The sequence below is a fragment of the Mustela lutreola genome, chromosome 2, assembly GCF_030435805.1.
Source record: "Mustela lutreola isolate mMusLut2 chromosome 2, mMusLut2.pri, whole genome shotgun sequence".
Lineage (NCBI taxonomy): Eukaryota > Metazoa > Chordata > Mammalia > Carnivora > Mustelidae > Mustela > Mustela lutreola.
In genome coordinates this window covers 3,238,994-3,265,056 of record NC_081291.1, presented here as the reverse complement: position 1 = coordinate 3,265,056, position 26,063 = coordinate 3,238,994, and the positions used below count along the sequence as shown (strand labels likewise).

The 26,063-nt window shown below is 58.2% G+C and overlaps 1 protein-coding gene across 7 annotated transcripts in view; it reads left to right on the top strand.

Annotated features, from left to right (window-relative positions):
* The window catches only part of DPP9 (dipeptidyl peptidase 9), a 38,808-nt gene extending 17,268 nt beyond the window's left edge, over positions 1-21,540 (top strand). For 4 of the 7 annotated variants that reach the window (XM_059159549.1, XM_059159551.1, XM_059159550.1 and 1 more), the window contains 13 exons: positions 813-874; positions 2,521-2,621; positions 4,098-4,275; positions 4,447-4,609; positions 7,971-8,050; positions 10,965-11,117; positions 11,554-11,689; positions 13,314-13,459; positions 14,419-14,565; positions 15,728-15,880; positions 16,530-16,672; positions 18,170-18,281; positions 20,644-21,540. In XM_059159549.1, coding sequence (XP_059015532.1) covers positions 813-874; positions 2,521-2,621; positions 4,098-4,275; positions 4,447-4,609; positions 7,971-8,050; positions 10,965-11,117; positions 11,554-11,689; positions 13,314-13,459; positions 14,419-14,565; positions 15,728-15,880; positions 16,530-16,672; positions 18,170-18,281; positions 20,644-20,736 — 1,667 coding nt within the window. In that variant the 3' untranslated portion in view covers positions 20,737-21,540. Of the gene's footprint in view, positions 1-812; positions 875-2,520; positions 2,622-4,097; positions 4,276-4,446; positions 4,905-7,970; positions 8,051-10,964; positions 11,118-11,553; positions 11,690-13,313; positions 13,460-14,418; positions 14,566-15,727; positions 15,881-15,998; positions 16,134-16,529; positions 16,673-18,169; positions 18,282-20,643 lie in introns of those variants that run through there. The other 3 variants (XM_059159553.1, XM_059159552.1, XM_059159554.1) reach the window with 3 other exon arrangements.
* Positions 21,541-26,063: the final 4,523 nt, after the last annotated feature.

Genomic DNA, 26,063 nt, shown 5'->3' with positions numbered 1-26,063 from the left:
GCAAACATCCTACCCCTTAAACATTCTTTGAATTCTTTAAAAATACGGAGTGATTTGCACACAGCACATACATGGGGCCAGGTTCAGGTTGGTTTTGACCTCCCCGGAAGCATGCGGCAAGCACTTGTTACATGTCGTGCCCAAGAGAGCCTTCCAGTGGCGTCTGCAACCCCTGCCGTAAGTGGGAGTCAGCAGCTTCCCGCTCCCCCTCCCACCACGGGGCCGACGGGAGAGCAGACACTCAGATGCCCCCGGCCAGGTGCTGGGGCCATGCAGGCCAGACTTGGGACTGGCCGCAGAAACAGCTGGAGCCTGGCCCCAGCGCACCTCTGGAAAGTGCCGTTCGGTCATCCCAACCCGTCAGTCACCTGCCTCCCGGCCGCTCGTGGGGGACAGGCCACATCACTACGTCATTGATGGTTCTGTTGCGATTGTGTCCTGTCTCGGCCACCAACTGTCAAGCTCTCCGAGGCAGGGAGGTGCACTCCTTATGCCCTGTCTCCGCACGACCCGCCTTCCCCACCCCTGCACAGGCTCAGGTTCTTAAGTGGGAAAGACAGTTGTCACAGTGCTGTCGGGAACAAGGTCCAGGTCCAAAGTCAGAGGGGACTGCCTGAGGGACTTTGTGCCTGGACGAGAGGGGTGACACACACCCACATAGGGACCTTTGGACACCCAGTCCCCTCTACCCCTCCCTTCCACATGGGCTTTGTGGCCTTGCTGGGGCACCGCCCTGCACCTCCTCGCCAGATACCTGCTCTGAGCCCTTGCGGGCGACGCCTGGCGGGCTCACCTCCCTCTCATTTCTGTAGGCAGCAAGAATCCCAAGATCGCCTTGAAGCTGGCCGAGTTTCAGACTGATGGCCGGGGCAAGGTGAGAGTGGACAGGGTGCCCAGGAGAAGCTTCTGGGTTGAGGAGAGGAGGGGTCGGGGGAGGTGTTGGACATGGGTGGACAGTTGGGCGGCATCAGCAAGGCCACTACCCCCTTTCCGAGGGCAGGTACTCTCCTTGGCCAACTGAGCCTCCGTTTCAGGAGCGGTGAGCCCAGCCTCCCCCGTCTCCACTCGAGGCGGCCGTGCTGATGAGCTTCTTTGAGCAGAAGATCCCGTGAGGGTTTCCAGAACAGAGAGCTCCGTTGGGTGGTCATCTGGGGGACTCGAGCTCTGACCCGGGCCACTCCCCTACCCACCCCCCAGCGTTTGGGCAGATCCTCACGTAGAACTCAATGGGACCTGTCAGTGCTCCGTGTGCTTCTCTCTGTCACCTGGGGTCGGGACAAGTGTTTGCATCACCCAGGGAGCACTTGGTCAGGACCCCACAGTCTGGAGGGCGGGAGAGGCCATGACTGTGAAGGATGAGGGGCCTGGAAAGGGAAACATCCCCACGCTGGTGTTTAGAGCACGTAGACAAGCTGAGGACACTCTTGAACACTTTAGTCAGAATGACTTCTGTTTGTTTTTTTAAAAGATTTTATTTATTTATTTGACAGAGATCACAAGTAGGCAGAGAGGCAGGCAGAGAGAGAGGAGGAAGCAGGCTCCCGGCTGAGCAGAAAGCCTGAAGCGGGGCTCGATCCCAGGACCCTGGGATCGTGACCTGAGCTGAAGGCAGCCACTTAACCTACCAGGCGCCCTGTCAGAATGACTTCTCATGTGAGGTTTCAGAACAAACTGGAAGCTACCCTTATTTTCATGATTTGGTTTTGGAATGATGCGGCCCTAACCCAACCCTTCCTCTGAACATTATGGCAGATGGGACACACACCTGACACCAGCTGGCTTGGTGGAACCTCTCCCAGCTCTTGCAGGGGTGCCTGGCCCGGCAAGCGAGCTGGGTCCTGAGGTGGGCGTGGTTGGTGCCCCCTGGGGACCAGGCGCTGGGAAGATGCAGGGGCAGGGGCCACGCCGAGGCCCTGCCTGCCTTTCTCCCCTAGGCCGTCTGGAGGCCATGTCCCCCACCCCCACCCCGAGCCCCCAGGAAGCTGCAACATCTGCAGGTCCCTGTCACCCAGGGCTGCCCGGCTCTGCGGTCACAGTCCAGACCAGAGCCCCTTTGGTTCCAGCCCACTGGCTGTGGTTAACCGAGTACCGCGTCCTGGGGGCTTAACAAAAGTGCATGGTCTCCCAGCTCTGGAGGCTGAAAGTCTGATAGGGTGATGTGGGCAGGGCTGGCTCCTCCCGAGGCGATGAGGGAGAGGCTGTTCCCAGCCTCCCTCCTTGCCTTGTAGACGGCCGCCTTCTCCCTGCAGGAGCCATCCTGTGCGGCCCGGAGCCCATACCTCCCACTTAAAACAAAGACCACCCCTTTTTGGGGATTGGGGCCACCCTATTCCGGTACCACTTAGACCGATGACCGCGGCAACCACCCTCTTTTGGAAGCCGGCCCCATTCGGAGGTGCCAGGAGTCAGGACTCCAGCACAGGGGCTCGGGGGACACCGTGTCCGCTCCAGAAGCGCCCGCGTCCATCTGGGCAGCGTGTGGGCAGGTCAGAGTGTGACCCGACTCTGCTTGCCCTTTAGATCGTGGCCACGCAGGAGAAGGAGCTGGTGCAGCCGTTCAGCACGCTCTTCCCCAGGGTGGAGTACATCGCCAGGGCCGGGTGGACCCGGGACGGCAAGTAGTGAGTGTCGCCAGCAGGGCACAGAGGGCTCTCCCTGCCGCCACGTGGTGACTGTCCTGCCATGGCGAGGACACGCCTCTCTAAACAGGGCCGCAGACCGCTGCCCGCGGCCCCATCTGCCCCGCGCCTGGTTTTCGGCGCATGAGTCGAGAACAGCTTTCATGCTTCTGAATGAACAGGGTTAAAAAAAAATCCGAAGGCAGAGAGCATTTCATTGCACATGAAGGGGATACGAACGGCACGTTTCAGTGCCCATAAATCAGGTTTTCTGGGCACGTGGCCACACTCCTTTGTGTACGGATTGTCTGCTGCGGCTTTCACGCTCGGTCGGCGAGGCTGGCCGGTGCCCGAGGAAGCGCGTGGCCCAGCGGAGCCGTCCGCCCGGTGGCCCTTTGCCAGACAGAGCGCGCTTCTCCGGCCGCACGTGCGGCTCAGAGCCTGGACGGAGGCTCCGCGCCCGTGGCAGGCTGCAGGCTCTCGTGGGCGTGCACGTGCCCGTGGCCACGCACGTGCCCGTGGCGTCCTTCGCCGGCGTGGTCTCTGTTGCTGATTTTCCACACCGGGGTCCAGGTTTCCCACCTGTGGGACTAACAAGCCGCCGTTGCAGACCTGTCCATTTACAGTTGGAAAGAGCACAGAAAACGGTTTTTCAAAGTCTCTTCCAAAGCCGCTTTTTTTTTTCTTTTTTAAAGATTTTATTTATTTATTTGACAGAGAGATCACAAGTAGGCAGAGAGGCAGGCAGAGAGAGAGGGAAAGCAGGCTCCCCGCTGAGCAGAGAGCCCGTTGCGGGGCTCGATCCCAGGACCCTGAAACCATGACCTGAGCCGAAGGCAGAGGCTTAACCCACTGGGCCACCCAGGCGCCCTGCCCCAGCAAAGCAGCTGTTCTGAGGATAGAACATAATGACAAAGGAGCTCCCAAACCAGATTTTTTTAAGCAGTCTACACCAGCACGGGCTCGAAGTCCTGACCCCGAGATGAAGAGCTGCCCTCTCCACTGGCCGAGCCAGCCAGCTGCCCGAACCCCAACCAACAGGATTTTTTTTAAGTTGCCATTCGCTTCCATCTCAGGTCCTTAAAGATTCATGTTATTCAACAGAATAAACAATTTATTTCTCCCAAAGAGAAAGAACGAAAGAACATTGTTCGTTCGGAGCAAAACGGGCAGTAAAGAACCATGTATGTGGCAGAAATGGGCACACGTTTTTGAAATGCTGCTCTAAGGTCTGATGACACGGCATGTTTCCAGAATACTCGGGTTATAGGGCCCTGTCACCCCCCAGGCTCCCCTGAGGGCATGTGCTGGCCAGGAAACCTTTGTGTGCTGCGGGCTCACTAGATCAAGGGCACAATATGTTAGCAAAGGAGGAACGGCTCTGGGCCCACATAAGTTTGGGGGGGGGAGGCGTCTGTCACCCAGCTTCCCCCTGCTGGGCCCTGAGGCCTTCACCGTCTCTCCCTCTTGCTCTCTCAGCGCCTGGGCTATGTTCCTGGACCGGCCCCAGCAGCGGCTTCAGCTCGTCCTGCTGCCCCCGGCCCTGTTCATCCCCGTTACCGAGAACGCGGAGGAGCGGTTGGCCTTCGCCAGAGCAGTGCCCAGGAACGTCCAGCCTCACGTCGTGTATGAGGAGGTCACCGATGTGTGGATCAACGTAAGGGTGGGGAGCTGCCGGGTGTGCACCCCGCCCGGGCCCCCAGATCCCCAGTGGGGCAGGGCTGGGGCAGGCGGGGGTCTCTGGGGGACCAGGCTTGTCCTCTACACGAGACCAGCCAACCCTCAGAGCCTCACCTTCTCATGCCTCTTCTCTCTCCTTCCCGGACAGGTTCATGACATCTTCTATCCCTTCCCCCAGTCCGAGGGAGAGGATGAGCTGTGCTTCATTCGTGCCAACGAGTGCAAGACTGGCTTCTGCCACTTGTACAAGGTCACCGCCATCTTAAAGCCCAGTGGCTACGACTGGAGTGAGCCTCTCAGCCCTGGGGAAGGTGAGCAAAGCCTGACTAACACCACCGATCACCCAGGCAGCTGTCTGGGGCTCAGGGCACTGCTTACTCACTGACCCCACCCTGTGACCAGTTCCATGAGGGAGGGGCAGGATGAGGAAAAAGCCCGCCTTTCCCGAACATCCCTCACTGCCTGGCGAGGTTACTAGAGGCAACCGTTCATTCAGTCAGTGTTATCTGTGTAGCACCTGCTACGCACCAGGGGTTAGCCCACCACTGCCACGGATCAAATCCGGCCCCCCATTTACTTTTGTAAATAAAGTTTTATTGGCACATGGTCACGCTCATTCTTTTACAGAGTGTCTGTGGCTGATTTCATGCCACAATGACAGAGTTGAGTAGTGTGACAGCAGTGTGACATCTAGCTTGCAAAGCTGAAAATGTTGGCTGTCTGGCCCTTTATAGGGAATGTGGCCAACCCCTGCTCTAGGTGCCAGGGGTGTGATTACTCAGAGAGAAAGGAAAATCCCTGCTCTTACAGAGCTCTCTAGTGGAAGACATGGGCAAGAATCCAAAAACAATTGAGAGTAATGAGCGTGGTGGCAGATGCCCCAGGACAAGAGGCTGGAGAGTGAGGGGCCTTCTTTCTAGGATAGGAGGTCAGGGGACATCTGTGGATAGTGTTATGAAGCAGAGACCTAGAACAGGTGGCAGAGGCAGCCCCACAGATCATTCCAGGTTGAGGGCACAGCCTGTGCAAAGGTCCTGGGGCAGTAGCTGCCTGACGTGTTGGAAGAGCTGAGAGGAGACTGTTGTGGCTGGAGCAGAGTGAGTGAGGGGCAGAGACGGAGGAGGGGAGGGCAGAGAGGAGACGGGGCAGCTGGTGTGGGGTCGGGTCCTCAGGGAGGACTTGGGCTTTTACCATTGATCTTATATCAATTTAAAGCCATCGCTGGGGTTGCCGTGTGGGGTACAGCTGAGGGGCAAGGGGAGGTGACAGGGATGGGTCATGGCAGCAGGCTGGACTGACGCAGGTGGCTTTGATGCTGGATGAACTTCGACCTCCGAGTCCCTGTGGTGCGGTGGTGGATCCGACGGAGAGAGAGAAGGGGGAAAGACGCAGGTGCCTGGAGGGATTTGGGAGGGTCCGTGTAAGACAGGGAGACCTGGGGGGGACAGTTTTCGGAGAGAAACGTCTAGTTGGGGTTTGGACATGTTCACGTGGCAGTGCCCAGAAGTGGCTGTGCTGCGCGGGCGGGTCCACATGCCTGAAGTTCTGGGGAGCAGATGCATGTGCAGTGGGCATGTGGGCATCCTCACACAGACGGCGTCTCGGCCTTGGGACAGGATGGAGCAGCAAAAGGCCAGGTCTGGGGGGGAAGCAGTGTGGGCTGCGAGCCAGCCCAGGGCCCCTCAGGCTCTCCCCCACGAGTGCTACGGACCCCGGGCCAGCTTGTCCTCAGTGGGGGCGTCCCGGGCTCTGAGCAGTACTCCCTGACCCCCACCCACTCAGTGCCAGGAGCACCCAGGATCGTGACAGCCCCAGATGTCCCCAGACATCGCCCTGTGTCCCCTGGGGCCAGATCTCCCCAGGGGAGCCCCCCAGTTCAGAGGCAGCCCCGCCGACAAGCCTGAGGCAGTGCCGCCCAGGGCACGGAGCGCGCGAGGTATCAGGGGAGCCGAGCCAGGGGCAGGAACAGGCAAAGCCACAAGCTGATCGGGGTCGAGTAAGACAGGGACAGAAGAGCGACTGCCCTCTCTGGGTGTTGCCACTGCCATCACCTGGGGTGTACTGCAGTCAGCACAGGCTGGCTAGGCCATCTCCAAGGCGGCTTTCTCTGTGGCTCTCCGGTATTGTGCTTTCCCATTTGTCTGTCTGACTTGGCCGGACCACCTGATCTTACTTCGGGAGACCTCACTGGGCACAGCCTCGTCACAGCCTCTGTGGCCGCGGGCTGGGGCTCGTGGCAGGTGCCCCTCCGGCCTCTGTGGTGGGCGCCCCAGGTTTCCCACCTGCCCTCCCCGCTTGCACTTCCTGGCATGTGGCTCAGGCCTGCCAGGTGCCAACTGGACGGCCGAGTAGGCGAGACCTTGGTCACTTTGGACCAAAAGGCACGAGTTCGTTAGAGGTGCCATGGGCGGGCCTGGGGGAGGAGGAGGGTCAGGAGCCTGGAGGACCGGCAAGACGCGGGAACAGCACTGGCAGGAGTGGTGTGTCCGGGCCACACGGGGTGTCCTTTGCAGCGGAGGGCCCCTTGAGAGAGAGAGAAGGGGGGGGTGGGGGGTGCCGAGTGGGCATGGTCGGCAGCCCCTCCACAGAAAGGTGCCGGCTTGTACCCGGAGGACTGAGGGACGGTGGCCGCAAGCGGGGAGCGCCCCGGGTCCTCCCAGTAGGGCAGGAGGACGGAGCAGAAGCAGGGCTCTTAACGGTAGTGCCCTGCGGCTCTGCTGCCCCTGCCCCTTCTGTAGGCACCACCGATAGGATTTGCATGCGCGCCCTCCGCAGCAGCGCGCGCTAGAGCTGGACGGATACAGAGAAGAGGAGCGTGGCCTCTGTGCGAGGGTGACATGCAAACTGGCGGAGCTTTCCAGGTTAAAACAAAAGATCTGGACGAGTGACCAGTCGGCCGTGTCCGGCCTCCATGGGAGTGAGGGACACAGGTGGAGCCTTTTCTCCCTCCCAGACCCAGCTGTCCAGAATGAAACAGCCATCACTCGTAAACTGTCTCAATAAATGTGGAATGTGTGCCAGGAGGCTTCCCGTAATTATTTACCTGGTAGAAATTCAAAACAGATCTACCCCCAAAAATCCAAAAAGTATGTTGTAAGAACTCAGCCGAGACTTTGATTAGCCAAAGTGGGTTTTTTTTGTTTGTTTTTAAAGATTTTTAAAATTTGTTAGAGAAAGTGCGTGTGCACAAGCGGGGAGCAGCAGAGGGAGAAGCAGGGAGCCGGATGCGGGACCCAATCCCAGGACCCTGAGATCATGACCTGAGCCGAAGGCAGACGCTTAACCCACTGAGCCACCCAGGCACCCCTTAGCCATAGTGGTTTTAACCAGGATCTGGTTTTCCACAGTTCAGACTTGTGCTGAGAGGTCACAGGTCGCAAGCCCTGAAGTTGATGGTTTGGCCTCTGCAGGGTTCTAATACCTGTGCTTCCAATATGAACACAGCTGTCTGGTTTTCTCTGGGAGAGGCCGGAACCTGCACACAGCCTCCGTGGCGGGTCCCTGCTCTGTCCCGTGGCTGGGGCTCAGGCAGCTCACTCTCGTCTCCCACCTGGCCCGGCTTGCACGGGGCTCTGGGACAAGTTCGCTCAAGTGGAATTTAGCCTCAGGGCCTTTGAGTCCCCTTCACGCCTGCCTGGGGCCCCCTTCATCTCTTCCTTTCCTTACTTCCAGATGAATTTAAATGCCCCATCAAGGAGGAGATCGCGCTGACTAGCGGTGAATGGGAGGTTTTGGCAAGGCACGGCTCCAAGGTACCAGAATCTCTTTGCAACCCTCCCCACCTGCCCCGCACGCACGCTTGTATGCACACATGCATAGACACTTGCGTACGCTCGCTCCAGCTTCCCTGCAGACCCGTGTGCCTGTGGCTTCTCTCTTCCCTCCTGGCTGCGCCTGCCTCCTGCTCTGCTCCACTCAGCTCCGTCCACTGCTCCAGCACGCCCAGGGCCACAGGGTTCTGGCCAGCTGGAGACAAGCCCAGTCCAGGACGTGGGGGCTCCTCTGTGCACCTGCTGCATTCCTGTAGCCTTCTCCTGCTCCATGAAATCACCTCTCCCTGGGAGAGCAGTTGATGAGACACTTTGCCTACCGTGGGATTGTCCTGTGGCATCCAGCGGGCCCTGCCCCAGTGTCTGTCCTTGGGAGGTTTGGGGACAAAGACACAGCTGCAGAGACAAGTGGTGTACCTTCCACTCGCCCAAGTGAACGAGCATAAAAACACGGCAAGACTTGCCTCTGATGAGAGCTTCTTCACCAGGGTCCAATTCTACAAAATTCCAAATTTTATGGCGTGAGCTCTTAATCAGACTTCCCGGATCCCTACCTCACCCCAGCATAAATGCCTCCTGGACCAAAGACAGACATGAGAGACGTTAGCATGCGTCCAGTCATGCGTGCGTCCCAGAGCTGCTCGTGCAGGGGAAGTAGTGGTCAGTACACACTTGAGTGAGCCCATGAGGAGGGACAGCGGTAGGTCCAGGTGGCACGCCTGACTCAGACCAGAAGCAGGGGTCCGATCTCACACTCACCTCCCGTATGTGAGGCGAGTTGGAGGTTAGGGTACCAGAGGGTTGAAGGTTGCCTCCTCGTTCGCTCTGCTCTAGTGGATTCTTGCTAAGAGGCGCCCCTGCACCCCCAGTCCCTCCTGCTCGGGACTGCTCACATTGAGGCGTCCTGGGCACCGTGGGGCGGCAAGAGCCTCCCTGGCCCCATTCATCCCAGCTGTGACAGCCACAGATGTCCCCGGATGTTGCTACATGTCCCCGGGAGGAGGGGGCAGGACCGCTCTGATGAGGACCCTGCTTTAAAGTAACCCAAAGCCCCCAGCATAGCGTCTGGCAGACCTGCCAGCTGGAACTTTCCCCTTTTGCCACCCCGTAGGCCTTGCGGGCCTGGCATGCCTGGGTTTTTACCCAGATGGTTTAAAAAAAAAAAAGCTATGGCAGCTTTTTTTTTTTTAATTTTTATTGTTAACGGACATCTCGCTGACACCACAGCAGCATGTTCAAGGTTACAGAGGGAAAGACGGGCCACTCACATCCCCTCCAGAGGCTGTGCGCACCGGCAGGGCGTGGGTCTGAGCCGTCTGCACTATTTGGGGGCCTCAGGGGTGGGGGAGATCCAGGCGCCCGGGGAGCGCCCCCTTCCCTATGTGCATCTTCTCCCCTCGTCCTGGGGACAAAACTGGCCAGTGACTGCGCATGGCTGGGGGTTTTCCAGAGACATGCTCTGTTTCTAGAAAACCTGCGTTCATTTGAAAGGGACGGCAACAAAGCATACATCAGTGTCTGTTGCACAAACTGAACCGTTCTAAATAACCCAACATTAGGGATCCTCTCACTCCCCGCCCCACCCAGGCTCCTGAAGCTTTGTCCCCTCGGAGGTGGCCGACCAGGGCGAAAACCCCAGCGGAGCGTTTGTGTGTGCGCACATGTCCACGAGACACTAGGGTTTTTTGTTTTGTTCTTTTTATTTATTTATTTATTTATTTTTAAAGATTTTTATTTATTTGTTAGAAGAAAAAAAAAGATACAGAGTGCAAGCACAGGCAGACAGAGTGGCAGGCTAGAGGCAGAGGGAGAAGCAGGCTCCCTGCCGAGCGAGGAGCCCGATGTGGGACTCGATCCCAGGACGCTGGGATCACGACCTGAGCTGAAGGCAGCCGCTCAACCAACTGAGCCACCCAGGCGTCCCTGTTTTGTTCTTTAAAGACTTACTTAAGCCATCTCTGTTCCCGGCATGGACTCGAACGCACAACCCCAAGATCGCGAGTGGCACATTGCTCCGACAGCCGCACGCCCCTCCACAGGACAGCGTTTTAGAGGATCTGGAGGAGTTGGGGTGTTTTTGTTTTCTTTAAGAAAATATGATTTTATGTGGCTGCAGAGAAGTGTGCCATCATTTTGAAACCCATCTGTCATTTTGGACATTCAAGTCATCTTCCTTTTTTAACGTTAAGAACACAGCGCGTCCGTCCTCCCCCTTGAAGTCATCCCCAGGCGGAGCCCTCGGGGGCAGGTCCCCAGAGCAGAGTTTGTGCCTCGGAGAACACACCATTAAGTGTTTGACCCCCGTGTTGCCAGGTTAGCCCCAGAGAGGCCGTAAGTGGCTCTTCCGATCCCCAGAGCAGGATTCCTTCCCGCTCTCCCCGAGGCCTCTGCACCTACACATCACACCGGGGTCTGAGGCGGGTTCACCCAGGAGGCAGGTGCCGCTTCTTAGCCCCGAGCGCCTGGGTCAGAGGGGTGGGCTGACCCCTTGGGGACCAGGGCTCCGGGGACAGATGGGCCCGAGGGCACAGGCCAGCCCGTCCCTCGGCCTCTGTCCTAGTCGCTGTGCCCTCGGCTCCGCCCTTGCAGCTCTGGGCGAGCCCAGAAGGGGCTGCCTGGGGTCGCGGTTCCAATTTCAAGTCTCCCTGGGGACGCACAGTCCGCCCCTTCCCCTCCAGGTCCGAGAGGCGCTTCTCTCCCAGCGAGCTCCTCTCCGGCCGGTGCGCTACAGCCCACTGGGGAGAGAACACATGTGCCCGCCACAGAGCTCGGGGCCCTCTCTGTGGGGGCAGGAGAAGGGCCTGCGTCCCTGCCTCAGCCCCCGCAGCGGCAGAGGCCCGGGAAGTCCGAGGCCCGGACTGGGGCTGCTTCACGAGGAGCCCCTGTGCCCCCACAGATCTGGGTCAACGAGCAGACGAAGCTGGTGTACTTCCAAGGTACGAAGGACACGCCCCTGGAGCACCACCTCTACGTGGTCAGCTACGAGACCGCGGGCGAGATCGTGCGCCTCACCACTCCCGGCTTCTCCCACAGCTGCTCCATGAGCCAGGTGGGCCCTCCCTCGATGTGCCTGAGGGCACCACTCTGGCACCCATCCTTAGCCTGTCAGAACGTTCTAGATTATCAGGCAGTGACCGTGCCCAGGGCTGCTTCCGGTCCAGGTGTTGTAGAACCAGCACCATGAGCAGGCTCTGGCGTCAGAAGGGTCTGGGTATGAGCCTGGGTCTGTCAGTTACCACTGGGGTCTGGGTGTTGGGGGTCCCCGGCCAGGGGACAGATTCCTCAGTTGGCATATCTGTGAAATGGGGGCGATGGTACTAGCGCCCACCTCATGTGAGGAGAAGTTTCGAAGTTTAAAGGAGTGAGCGCACAGGGCAAAGACAGTAAATAGGTTGGCAGCTGATGGGGGCAGGGGGAGCCAAAGCGGCCAGGGGGTCGGGAAGGACGCGCGTGTTGCGGTGCTCAGCGCCCCGTCCTGCCTGCAGAACTTCGACATGTTCATCAGCCACTACAGCAGCGTGGGCACCCCGCCCTGCGTGCACGTCTATAAGCTCAGCGGCCCCGACGACGACCCTCTGCACAAGCAGCCCCACTTCTGGGCCAGCATGATGGAGGCGGCCAGTGAGTAGCCCCCACATCCCTGGGGACCCTGGCCAAGTCTCCCTGTACCTGCCATCCCCGGGAGCCTCCGCTTGCCTGTCTGTAAAATGGGATGCAGCCCTGTGAAGTGACCCTGGCGAGGGAGGGCTGTTCCGGCAGCTTCGAGGCAGCAAGGGGCCCAGGGGCCCTGAGAGCTCATCACTGACCATTACCAGTGACCCCACCTGTCCTGTGCGCCCTGCCACTTGGGCCAGTCTCTAGTTTGTGCACTGTGGTTAACATGGCACAGAGCGACCAGCTGCCAGACCTGGGGGTCCCCGTGTGGGGCGTCCTCATCTCCTCGGGCTGCTGTCTCCAAGGGTGTCTGCGCAGGGCACACGTCCCGATGCCTTTGCAAGGAGCTGGGGGTTGGGCAAGAGCGCAGCCTTCGGCCTTGGGGGACAGGAGGCAACTTACCCATTTGCCCAGGAGCTTAAGGGGTGGCCCAGACTCTGTTTAGGTGACCCCAGATTGTTTGCTGGCTGCAGAACTGTAGTCAGTCTCCCTCAAATGTGGCCCTTCTCTTTGAAACGGTCCCACGGCAGGCAGTCTGTAGGATGAAAACCAGACACTCTGGACAGCGCCTAGCCCACGGGGATCACACACTAAAAGGGACACCCTTCCCTGACCCCAGATTGGCCACTTGTTAGATTACTAGAACATTATAGGAAGTAAGGATCCCTGGCGTTTGTGGGATGTTTTGTGGGCTGGGAGGCGTCTTGTTAGGTCGTCACCCTCCGGGACCCGGTGAGAAGGCTCCAGCCAGTAGCTCACTCAGTCTGACTCTCCCCATGTTACCGCAGAATGGGACCACACAGGAACCCCGGGCCGGGTGTTGGGCCGGGGGTTAGAGAGGACACTGAGGGAAGGGTGAGTCTTATTACCAGGACGCCCAGCCCGGCAAGGGGGACAACAGTGGGAAGTCCTGCGTCCTGGTGCCCAGCCCTGGGCTTCTGGGCAGGGGGAATGAGGTCCCACGTCCAGAAATTGCCGGTCTTGCCATGCGTGTAGCTCACCTCCATGAGAAGTGGGCAAACATGGCCTGCGCCCCAAGCCCATCCACTCCCGGGCATTTAGGGACTGTCCATAACCACGCTAGGGCTGTGACAGCCAAGCCGCGTAGTTAAGACACAGAGACAGAAGTACTCATCGTCTGAGCCTTTACAGAAAGCACTTGCTGTCTTCAGCCTCCATGACCGTTGACGTATTTCTGTTTAGTTGACTTTCTCTGTTTACCGAAATAAACTGTCAAGGTAATCATGAAGGACAATGGCCTCACTGTCGTGATCGGAAAACCAGGGTCGCTTAGCAGCACTGAAGTGGACAGTCAGAAGCAGACAATAGCACTGGCTGTCACTCAGACCCCAGAGGCGTGGCCACCCCCATTGGAGATCAGATCAGCAAGTGTCGTGGGGGACCACAGCCTGCCCAGAGTCCTTTGGGGCCCTCAGATTCTGATTTAAACCATCACGAAGCACAGAAGACGGGGTGCCCCCCATCCCCCACCACAGCCAAGGGCCGGGGGGCCGCAGAGTGTGGGTTTCTGCCACCTGTGTCTCCCTGGTGCCCTCCGGCCCGCGAAGCCACAGCCGCTCTGTCTCCGCAGGCTGCCCCCCGGATTACGTGCCCCCAGAAATCTTCCATTTCCACACGCGGTCAGACGTGCGGCTCTACGGCATGATCTACAAGCCCCACGCTGTGCAGCCTGGGAAGAAGCACCCCACGGTCCTCTTTGTGTACGGAGGCCCCCAGGTTGGTGTCAGCCCTGCCGCCCACACCCCCCCTCCTTCGTGCCAGGACTCAGGTGCCAGCCAGGCCAGAAGGAGGGTTCGTGTGAGGGGCCGCAGCCCCACTGAGCACACAGGGTCCTTGGGGGCCCTCGCTCCCCTGCCTCTGGACGTCTGTGCGCCCCACCTTCTCCCGTAGCTCCCTTCCCTTTTCACCTGCTGGTGCTCCCTTGTCCCTCTGGGAACCCCCCCCCCCCCCCCAGTCCCCAGGTGTCTGTCTGGCCTACCTGCCCAGCAGTGACCCACTGTCACCCCTGGTCACATACTTGGGGACAGAGGTGACCATGGACCCTGGGCCCTGTTCTCTGAGAAGGGGACGAGACAGGTCCAGGCAGGCAGACTGGCATTTGGGTCTGTGTGAGATGGCGGTTCCTCAGCTGGGGGGGTTCTGTCCCCCAGGGAACATTTGGGGATCCCCAGGGACAGGTGTAGTCATCAGAGCTATGGTGGGGGCCTGGGACGGTCCATGCCCCGCAGGAGGCGACGCGGCCCCCCCCAGGCCAGGGGCTGATAAGGCAGCCAACATCAGTAGTGCCAAAGTGAGAGACTGTTTTACGTCAAGTTTGCCTGAGAACAGCATCGGGGTTTGTCTGTTTTTGGAGAAAACTGCAGATAGAGGGGAGGCAGAACGGGGCTGAAAAAATCAGGGACTGAGCCCAGGGAAGGGCTGGGGAGGGGGTCCGTCTCGAGCGCAGGCTCGGTGGAGGGGCCCCCACCTGGGCTTCTACTCCCCCGTGGCTAGAAGCTTTCTGGGGCCGTCCACAGCCTTCACAGCAAAGCGTGGCAGCCCTGATGAGGCTGTGTGACCCCAGCCCCGGCCCCGTGCCCTCTGGCCCATGCAGCCCTTCCTGCCTGGCTTGTCACCCTGGAGTCCTTGCCACTCACCCTAAAGCTCCATGGCCCCTGCCCGCTCTCCCCTCCCAGGTGCAGCTGGTGAATAACTCCTTCAAAGGAATCAAGTATTTGCGGCTCAACACGCTGGCGTCCCTGGGCTACGCCGTGGTTGTGATCGATGGCAGGGGCTCGTGTCAGCGAGGGCTTCGGTTCGAAGGGGCCCTGAAAAACCAAATGGTAACATGTCTTCACAGTTTCTCGGGGCCTTCCCTGTGTGGTGAGGGGAGCCCTGGGGCCTGGGGGCAGCTCTGGAACACCTCCTCGGGGCAGTCCCAGCCAGGATGCCAGGATTAGTTGGGAAGCCTTTTGGAACCAAGGAGAATGTCCACTCTGATGCTGTGCTTTGAGCCGCACCCCATGGGGAGACAGACGCCCCCGTCCCGGTGCCCGAGGCCCAGATGAGCCAAACATAGCAGTGTAGGCCCCGTCAGCAGGAAGTCCCAGTGGCTGGACCAGCCGGGGACTGGTGGATATAGAAGTGGTGGTGATGGTGGTGATGGTGGTGGTGGCGGTGATGGCGGTGGTGATGGTGGTGATGGTGGTTATGGTGATGGTGATGATATGGTGATGGTGGTGGCAGTGATGGTCATGGTGGTTCTGGTGATGATGGTGGTGATGATGATGATATGGTGATGGTGGTGATGATGATGGTGGTGGTGAGGATGGAGATGGTGGTGGGGGTGATGAGAAGACGGTGGGCATGATGGGAATGATGGTGGTGAGGAAAATGGAGACAGTAGCATTGAGGGGAATGGTGGTGATGGTGATGATGATGGAGACGATGGTGGTGTCGGTGGCGGAGGCGAGGAGGGTGGAACCGCCGGTGCTCACGGTGGGAATACTGGTGGGTGGGAATACTGGTGATGGTGGGAACGACGGTGGTGGGGGTGGTGAGGATGGAGACAATGGTGCAGGGTGGTGACAGCGGTGAGGATGGCGGTCATGGTGATGAGGATGACGACGGTGATGACAGCCGCTGTCCCGTCGAGCCTTAGCATGTCTAAGGCCTCCGAGCGCAGGACGCTCACCACCTCGTTTCCTCCTCGTGCCCACTGCAAAGTGGTCCTATTCGCGTTGACGTCCTAGCTTTGGGATGAGGAAACTGAGGCCCAGAAGGGGAGATGGGACCCTCTCCGGGTCAGCCAGGAGGTGACAGGGCAGGACTGAAGCCGGGCCCCTCTGACCCCCGCCCCGCCCCACCCCCGAGAGCAGGCTGGAACAGGGTCTGGAGAAAGGAGTAGCTTCTGGAGCTGCTGCTGGTCCACACGGGACAGAGGTGGGACAGCAGGGCACACACCCGGAAGGAGGCCTCTGAGAGGTGCCCGGCCTCGTCCCCCAGGGCCAGGTGGAGATCGAGGACCAGGTGGAGGGCTTGCAGTTTGTGGCCGAGAAGTACGGCTTCATCGACCTGAGCCGAGTTGCCATCCACGGGTGGTCGTACGGAGGCTTCCTCTCGCTCATGGGGCTGATCCATAAGCCCCAAGTGTTCAAGGTGGGTCTCGCCCCGTCCCCCTCCTGGTTGCGGGCACCCGCCTGTGCCCCCTCGGAGCCCGCCCCCCCGGAGAGGCGTCTCGGCAGGGGCCTTGCCACGTGGCTGTTTCTCCCCGCAGCAGCCCCATGGGGCCGAGCCCCCCTCCTCATTGCCCGCCACTGCTGACCCCAGGATGGCGTCCGGCTGCACAAAACCCCGCCAGCAGCTCTCTGTGGGAGGCTGAGCCCGGGACCCCGGCCTCGGATGGGCAGAGGTGGGGCACGGTGTGAAGAGCGTCGGGGGAGGGGCCCAGGCCGGCAGCACTGTCCGGGCACCGCGGGGCGGCGATGAGGAGGAGGAGGCAGGAAGGCAGTGGGACCAGGGAGGGGCCGATCCCGGCCTGAGCGCACTCGTTCAGCTCACCCGCCCTCCCTCGGCAACGCACGATCCGCGGGGGACGCACAGTCTGAGGGCCCCTCCCCGCCAGCCCCCCGTGTGCATGCCCACTCCTCACGTCCTTCGGGGGAGGCCCCGGGACCGCCGGCAGGCGAGCGAGGGCTCCTGAGACCTGACCCGTGTGTGTGTGTCTCTCTCTCTCTCTTGTCCTCTCCCTCTGCTTCTCTCTCTGTCTCTGGCTCCCTGACCCCGCTCTGTCCACTGTGGCCCTCAGGTGGCCATCGCGGGCGCCCCGGTCACGGTGTGGATGGCCTACGACACAGGCTACACCGAGCGCTACATGGACGTCCCGGAGAACAACCAGCTGGGCTACGAGGCGGGTTCTGTAGCTCTGCACGTGGAGAAGCTGCCCAACGAGTAAGGCCCCCACCGCCCCAGCCTGGCGGGCGCCAAGGCCCCCCATTCCTCCTGCCGCCCCTCCCTGGCCCCTGCCCTTGCTGGGGCAGACCGGCCGCGGCGTCTCCCACATCCGAGCCGTTCTCTGGCGGGCCCTAGGCCTCCCTCTCTGCGGCCGCCTCACACCCCCGTGAGCCTTCCCCGTGTCACTGCTGCTCACGGAAGCAGGCCGGCGCCCAGGGTGCCCTGGGAGGGAGGAGGCTCGGGCCTGCCCTCAGAATGATGGAAAGAAGGGTCTAGAGTCGTGCTGCTTTGCACACGCAGGCCTCCCTCACTCCCCAAGCACGGGGCGAGCTGTGGGGCTGTTGCCTGGTCTTGAACCAGATCGGCCTGTTTTGTGGACTTTGACATGCAGTGGCTCGGGACACGGGTCCCCACGGTCATCTGGGGCCATGGGACTGGCTGAGGCATATACCATGTCATGCTTCACCATCGGCCTCTTTCTCTGAAGGGAAGCATGGTATTGCCGCCGTCTGGTGTGGCTCCGTCTGGTGAACCACTTCCCTGGGCCCCTGCCCTCCGTGCTGGGCTCTCCGTGCAGGCCGGCGCCGCCTGGGCCCCTCTCCCCCTCTCCCAGTGAGGCCGCTCTCCGTGGGCTGGAGTGCGGCCCAGGCTCTCCGGAGACGCCTGGGGACAGCTGAGCTCGAAAACCCAGAGCTCTGAGCCTGTGCCATCCAGTCCGGGAGCCAGGAGCCCCCATGTTCCCCCGGAATGTCAGTTCACGTGGGTTCACAGCCACTGACAGAGTAACTCTCAATGGGACAGACGCGGACTGTCTGATTGGCAGGGGGTCGGGGGAGACCGCTAAGGTCGGGGGTCTCTGCTGGAGCTGAATAGACCTGCTGCTCCCCAACATTGTGAATCCACCAAATGCCCCGGAATCATTCAGTTGGACATGAGGGAGTTTGAAGTTTTGTAGATTTCCCCTCAATAAATTATGTTTAAAAATCAAACTTGTACGGGCGCCTGGCTGGCTCAGTCGGTTAAGTGTCCGACTCTTGATTTCAGCTCAGGTCATGATCCCCAGGCTCGGGAGGTCTCGGAGAGCCCACTCGGGGCTCGCTCTCCCTCTCCCTCCGCCCCTCCCCCTCCTCGCTGGGGGAAAAAAAAAATCTAATTTTTTTAAATGACAGGCTCTTGGCCACACCTGCCACATTTTCAGTGCTCAGTAGCTGCATGTGGTGATGATGGTGGTGAATGCAATGGGTAGGGCAGGTCTAGAACATTCCATCGCCCTGCAGTGCTGTGGGGCGGCACTGTTCTAGAAACCTTCCCACGCCGCTCTGCTCCTTGCCTGGAAGGAAGTGGGGGGGTCTTCAGCCCTGCTTGCCACACCCCCAGCTTTGAGGCTTTCAGTTCTGCCCACCGCGAGCTGCAGAGCTGCGGTCCCGCCTGCCACTAGGGCTGGGCGCGAGCAAAGGGCCCTGCCTCAGACCCTCACCCAGCCTTGTCTTCCAGGCCCAACCGCCTGCTCATCCTGCACGGCTTCCTGGATGAGAACGTGCACTTTTTCCACACAAACTTCCTCGTCTCCCAGCTGATCCGGGCGGGAAAACCTTACCAGCTCCAGGTAGGTGGCGCCTCTCCAGGAGCCCGCAGGTGGGGAGGGGCGGTGTCACCTGCCGCTGCGCCGCCCCCCAAGGCAGGGTCCCCCCCCCATGTCCCCACATGTAGTCAGCAATCATGTACTGGTCACTGGTGGTGCCTCAACGCCGGGCACACTGAGGGGACAGGCCAGCGCCTGCCCCCCTCCCAGCTCAGTCTGGTGGAGGAAGGTCAGTGTTACAGAAATTAGCCGACACCATTTTACCTTAACCTGAGAAATTTGCCTGAAGGAACGGTACAGGGCACTGAGAGCATCTCAGGGTCACTGGGATCAGAGAGGAGCTCCCCAAGGAGGCGACCTTGAAGGACGCTGGAGAGTAGGGGGTACCCAGCTCAGCCCTGGGAAGGGAGGCCGGGGGTTCAACACCTGGCACGGCAAAGTGTCGGAGGCCTCCCCTGGGGCTGGAGACCAGGGTGGATGGAGTAAGCAGAACGGAGTTGGGGGCCAAGGCAAGGGGATGGCCAGGACACAGCGTGAGGGTGGGGTGGGCAAGGGGCGGGGCTTCCACCATAGGGGCCGGTCTTGTCCATGAGACCTGGGACCTTGGGAGAGGGCTGAGGTTGGAGTGAGGGGCGGGGCTTCTGCAGTAGCCAGGTGGGGCTGGTCCGTGAGACGCGGGACCTTGGTGATGAGCCCAGCTTCCTTGTAGCCCTCTCCAGACAGAGGCCCATGAGACCCACTGGGATGTGAGCCATATTCAGTCGCCCTGGCAGGAAAGGGGCTGGCCAAGCAGGAGAGGTGAGAGGGGCAGATTTTATCACTTGCGCCAGGGCCAGTGTGTCTGCCTCTCAGAAGCCTCCCACACTGCCCTCAGGGGAGTGCGATATCTCGGTTTGACGGATGGAGAAACTGTGGGTTCTCTTGGGAGAGCATTTAGCACGCAGGGTGGAACAGGAGTCCTGTGCCTCTGCCTCCCTGTGAGGAGCTGGAGGTGACATGAGACACTCCGCTGGGGCCGGAACAGGGCAGCGGGTGAGGGAGGTGGGGCAGACCCCAAACCAACCCCCTTTGGTTCCAGGTACCCTGGAACAGACGTCTGGGAGGCTGATGGTCCCGGGTCCTCCTGGTTCCCACATCACATTTGTTGTAGACCAGGCCCTGGCCTGAGGGTTGAGAGCACAGCAGGAAACCACACAGAGCCTCTCCCTTTCCTCACAGCCAAAAGGAGGAAGAAGTAACCAGGCAGCCAGACCCAGGGTGGTGTGAAGGGTCTCTGTCCCAGACAGTGCTGGTGCCCGAGTTCGGGAGGCGTGAAGCTCGGGAGGTTGCAGGGCAGCCAGGACCCAGCAGGACCCAGGAGACTGGGTCTTGATGCCAGACTGGCAAGTCCTTGCAGAGGTCTGAGCTGGGGGCAGTATGATCAGACTTGTACTTCATCTAGGGATGGATTAAAGGAGGCAAGGGAGGAGGAAGAGAGACCTCTGGGCCCTTGGCTGTATTCCAGAGTAGCGAACTGGAACAGTGGCTGTGGGCCTGGAGGGGAAGGAATGGTTTGGTTCACAAACCCATCTTGCTGGCAGGGAGAGGTGAGGAACGGGCTCCCTGGCCCTGGTACCAGCTAGTCCCACCCAGCTTGAGACGAGGGTCAGAGGCAAGATCTAAAAAGTTCCTGTCACTGTCACCCACCGTCACTGAGCCTGGACATTTGCTCAGCCAGGTCTCGGGGACTGGGTGATTCCTTGGGGGTGGCCCTTGGCATCAAGTCCTGGGCTCCCCTCTGGGGACGGTGCCCCCTCAGGTGAGGGAGGACCCAGGAAACACTTGGCAGAGCCTGGGGCGGAGGGCCTGCTGTGGGAGGTGGGGCACGGCAGGTGCGGTCCTCCCTCGGCCTTTGGGTCCAATGCAGGTGGCTCCAAAGAACAGCACCAAGGGTCTCAAAGACTTGATGCCCCCCCCACACTCCCCGCTGAGATGGGTTCACTGTACCTCCCCAGGTCCGGGGACAGCTCCTAGCCTGGGGCAGAGAGGTGGGCTCCCGGATGCGCCATTCCTAATATGCCCGGGCTCTGTGTTCCGGGGACTAGCTTGGCCAGCCCTGGAAAAGCCCTGGAGAGGTCCACAGTCTTCATCCGGTTTTCCAGGCTGGTGGCTGTGGTCGGGGAGGTCGTCACTTGCCCAGAGTACACAGCAAGCGAGTTGGGGGAAGCGGGGGCAGAGGGAGTATGGAACCCAGGTCCATCAGTCCAGGGTGCCTGCTCTTTCCACAGCCCCCCCAGGAGCCGCCCTGAGCTGGGGACTGGTGGGGGGCAGGGGCAGGATGCCCCGCAGCGATCGCCTGGGGCAGGGTCCCTCTGTGTCACCAGCCCTGCCTTCTCTGTCCACCCAGATCTACCCCAACGAGAGACACAGCATTCGCTGCCCTGAGTCCGGCGAGCACTACGAAGTCACACTGCTGCACTTTCTACAGGAACACCTCTGAGCCCTCGCCGCCGGCCGCACATTCAGAGCACAATGGCTTTGCCGCTGCCGCCACCCGGGAGCCAGCGGGAGGGCCCCAGTGGCCGCCGAAGCCCCGCCCCCCGGCGCGGCGCCCCCTCCCACCGCCCCCGCTGGACCGCCCCCCAAACCCAGCCTCTGCCTTCGCTGCCCCCACGCCTCTTCTCCTTTTTGTAACGCTCCTGGGTTTTTCGCCTGCTGCTTCTCAGCTGCCCGGACGGAGAGACGAGCCCCGCATCCAAGAGGCACTTCCTCAGGCCATCTTCCTCCCCTCCACGTCGTCCGGGAGCTGGAGCCTCAACTCCACCGCGAACCCCGGGGGGGCGGGGACCCCGAGGACACTGGGCGGGGCCGGGCCCTCTCCCCGCGGGCAGCGGCCCCACAGAGGCCCGCACAGAAGCATGCGTTCGCCTTTCCTTCCAGACCCGCCCCGTCCGAGTGTGTTTTGTTGGGGGGGGGGGGGCGTTTTTGATGATTATTTAAAAGACAAAGCAAAGGGGGCCTAAACCTGCCGTGGGGTCCGCCGCCGGCCCAGAGTCCCAGCCAGACGCCGGCACCTGTGGGAGCGGGGACGACCCTTCTTCCAAGTGCGGCCGGGGCGGTGCGCAGCGGGCCGCGAGCCGCCCGCCTGCCCCTGAGCGTTCAGCGGGCTTTGAAGCGCGGGTCCCGCCCGATCCCGGGGCTCGGCCTTGGCAGTGGACCCTTCCCCGCCTCAGGGTTATCCTTACTCCTGCCTCTTCCTCCCTGCCAAGCGTTCTGCGGGGCGGGCGAAAAGAAAAACAGAAAAGAAGCAAAAACAAAAAAACCCCACCTGAAACGAACCACCTCTACATATTATGGAAAGAAAATATTTTTGTCGATTCTTATTCTTTTATAATTATGCGTGTAAGAAGTGGACTCAGTAAACGATTCCAGATGGACACGCCGAGGCCTGCCTGAGGTTCCTTCCAAGCCTGGGGCTGGGACTGGGGGTTCCTCCCACCCGCGGGGTCCTGGGAGGTGCCAGGTCCCGGAGAGGGCCTGCCCCTCATCAGAGGGTGCCAGGGAGGGCCGTTCTGGGATGCAGCCCCACTCTGTCCCCCTAGGGACCCAGCCCGGGATGTCCTGGGCGGCGGTCCAGCCCACAGGCTTCCTCCTAACAGCTCCAGCCATGGTGCACAGCCTTCTGGCCCGTTACCCAGCCCTGGATGCCTTCACTTACCTAGTATCTGACCAGAGGCTCGACTGCATGGTTCTGGGCTCAGGAGGGCAGGCCATTCCCCTCTTCCCGTCTGTCCCAGCAGCCAAGACCTAGGGAGAGCTGAGGCCGGCTGCACACTGGTAACCTGAGTTCCCAAAAGCAGGATGGCCTCTCCTGGCACCTTCACCCTCCCCGGACTTGGAGAAGTCCTGCTTTTATTTTTAATGGCTTAACAAGTTAAACCGTAGCACAAAAGGATACACAGAGAAAAGACGCCTTCCCTCCAGAGAGGCGATCACCTCCAGGTCTCTATTATTAACACCCGAATTCTCTTCCTCCCTCTGAATGTGCCAGAATTTATTTTACCAGGCACATGTTAAGGGATAATCAGTTATTCTGGGCTTTTCTGTTTAAATCAGGGGTCAGTGGACTTACTCTGCAAAAGGCCAGAGAGTAAATATTTTAGGCCTTGTGGGCCAGACAGCCTGGGGTACAACTACTCAACTCTGCCCTCCTAGTTCAAAAGCAGCCTCCAATGATCTGTAAAGGAGTGTTTGGCTGGTGCCAATAAAACTATTTACAAAACCAGGCAGCAGACCAGATCTAACCCACAGGCTGTTATTGATCAACCCCCAGTATAGGTGATACTGTAACAGATAGTCTTGCACATATTTTGGGCATATGTTTGAGTTCATAGGGTAAATTCCTAGAATTATCAAAAGGCATACTCTTTAGTTTGACAGAGTACTGCCAGGCTGCCTTCCAAAGAGAACACCTCAATGTAAACCGCTCCAAGAAGGGTGAAGTGTGCCTCTTCCCCACTCCTTCGCCAGTAGTACCTGCTATCAGATATTTTTATCTTCACTGATCTTAGGAGTGAAACGTGGTATCTCGCTGTAATCTGAACTCACCTTTCTTTTATGTGTGGGGATGTTTTCATGTTTTAAGACACTTGTTGACTAGCAATCATTGCTATAGATCAATAGATCGTTTGATCTATTGGATTCATTGATTTGTGGACTCTCTTTACATATGAAGGAAATCAGTCCCTTGTCATCCATATTGGAAACAACAATGTTGTCAATCTCAATGTGTTTTATGGGTAGGGAGCTCAGCCAATGAAATGTTTAAAATCCCAGTCTTTTAAACTTTTTTTTTTTGGTCAGAGAGAGTGAGCACAGGCAGACAGAGTGGCAGGCAGAGGCAGAGGGAGAAGCAGGCTTCCTGCTGAGCAAGGAGCCCGATGTGGGACTCGATCCCAGGACGCAGGGATCATGACCTGAGCCAAAGGCAACTGCTTAACCAATTGAGCCACTCAGGCGTGCCTAAAATCCCAGTCTTGAGAATAAGATGCCTTTCGCTTAAACCTCTGTGCAACAAAGTGGAGGAGGGGACTGGTCACAAATCACAGAAGGACAGAAACCTGTGGCAAAGGGCACTGGGCTTGCTTCAGGAGCCTTGGCAGCTGGAAACCTGCATTTGTTTCCAAGCAGGAACTCTTCCTGAGAACCTTCTACTTCTGCCTCACTCAGTCGGTATTCAGATTGCCATGAAACAGCACCTGTTGGCATAGCTTCAGTCATTCACCTTCCTACCTGACAAGAGGTCTGGAAAAGGAAGTGGGGCGCAAACAGGAAGGAGGATGGATAATGGGCAGCTACAAAAGGACAAGTGTCCTTTGGCAGAAGGTCAAGGTCTCAGAGGTGGCAGGTAGAGACATTTGATTCTTCCAGACTATTTTGTGGGCCACTTTTCTCCTCCACTGGTGGGGGAATCTGATTCGTCAGTGGTGGGGGGGTCCCCGGCACTGTTTGAGGCTGCCTGTGCATATGCTTTCCTATTGGAAAAGCTCATCTCTTCCATAATTGGCAAGAACCCATATGTGATGGACATCGAAGCCTGTGTCATATTGGATGCAGAGACTTCCCAGTTTGGCCTTTGTCTGCCAACATGTTTATGGTATTTCAGCACAAACAAACAAAAACTGTGGACATGTAGGAGGTTGCAGAATAGTAAAGAGTCCCACGGACCCTTCACGCAGCTTACATCTTACATCTTACATCTTACCTAAGCACAGTACGTTGTCAATATCAGGAAACCAACACGAGTGCAGTGCAATTAACTAGACTCTATACCTTATATGGATTTTACCAGCATTTGCATGTGCTCACTGGTGACTGTGTGTCTGTTCCTTTTTGTCACCTGTATAGATTCCTGTAACCAACACCACAGTCATAATATAGAACCATTTATTCTCAAGAAAGGAGTTCCTCCGTGCAATCCCGTTATATCCACACCTATCCCGCTTATGGTGCCCTGAACACAGAGAGAGATGTCCATGGATATTTGTGTCCCTGAATGGTTTCCTTAAGGACTGCTAGTTTTCATGTCATGATTAAAAAGCAGGGTCTTTGGAATAATGGTTTGTGGTTTTTGTTTGTTGTTGCAGTTGTATTTTTTTTTACTTTTAATCTCTCCATTGTGATTTTTTTTTCCCTTTGAGGCAAAAAAGGAAAAACAAAAGAGGTTTGGGCTCAGTCTTTCTGAAAAGAAAACATGCACACACAGCCCTCCCTATCTTCAGTGGGAGACTCAAACAGCTCACAACTGAAGTATCTTGTTAGTAACAGCTCTTGGCCACTAACTGAATCCTTCAGAGTGATGGACTGAAGGTCAAACACAGCAGGTGAGGTAATGGGAAAGACATCCAACAGGACCATGCTGTGTGAAACACAGAATAAGACTGTCATCATCCAGTTTATGGAGCCATTTTCTAATGGGTCCAGAGCAGGCAGTTGCAAGGAGAAAGAAATTCCTTAATGTGAGCAGATAGGCCAATTTAGGACAGGCTGCCCATACCAGAAGGACATCAGTATTGGAATTAGTGTTAGCTGCGGAGCCGTTAGCCTGCTGGAAGACCCTCCAGACCTCCCTGAAACTGACCTTCATTCTGTGTCTGAGGGAGTTAAAGGGATTTGAGAACCTGAAAGGTTTTTTGATAGAGCCATGCTTAGGGGTTACCTCTGCTAATTTCTTTCTGGATTCTATCTTTTCAAGTCAAGAAGGACGAGGAAAGGGGCGCCTGGGTGGCCCAGTGGGTTAAACCTCTGCCTTCAGCTCAGGTCATGATCTCAGGGTCCTGGGATTGAGCCCCGCATCGGGCTCTCTGCTCAGCAGGGAGCTTGCTTTTGCCTCTCTCTCTGCCTGCCTCTCTGCCTACTTGTGATCTCTCTCTGTGTGTCAAATAAATAAATAAATCTTAAAAAAACACAAAAAACAAAAAACGAAGGACTAAGAAAACAAGCTTAATTCCAGACACTACAGACCTCATCATTCTTGTATTCTTGAAAATTTAAGCAATTTGTGACAAAAAAGTTATGTGTCTGGGCAGGAGGGAGCTTGTATTAAGAATTCTTATTTTTAGAAATTTCACCTGCATTTCCTCAGCTAATTTTCCTGACAACCCCCAATGTACGGATTATTTTCTTTTTAGTTTATTTTGAAACAATTTTAGGCTCACAGAAAAGCTGCAGAAATAGTGCGGAGCTCCTGGAGACCCTTCACCCAGCCTCCCCTAATGGTCACATCACCACATAACCATGGTGCAATCAGGTTAAGGATAATAGATAATAGGATTGTATTGATGCTAATTTTCTGGCTAGAAAATTAGCATCAATACAATCCTATTTTCTACTACATAGAGGCCATTTTTCTGGTCCAGGATTGTTGCGGACTGAACACGTCCATCCAAAATACGTATGTTGAAAGCTAACACCCAATGTGATGGCATGGAGAGGTGGGGCCTTTGGGAGGGGTTAGCTCATGAGGGTGGACCCCCACGAATGGGATGAGTGCCTTCGCGAGAGAGGCCCTAGAGGGCTTCCCATCCCTTCCACCCCGTGAGGACAGTGGGAAGAGGAGCATAGGGATGCCTATAAACACCATGCCTGCTAGATACTCGCCTTGATCTTGAACTCCCAGCTTCCAGAACTATGAGAAATTAGACCTGTGTTTGTTTGTCCCGGTCTGCTGTACTTTTGTTACAACAGACTGAACTCAGACAAGGACCCTATCCAGGATCCCATACTGTGTTTTCTTGTCTTGGTCTCTTCACTCTGTGATGGTGCCTC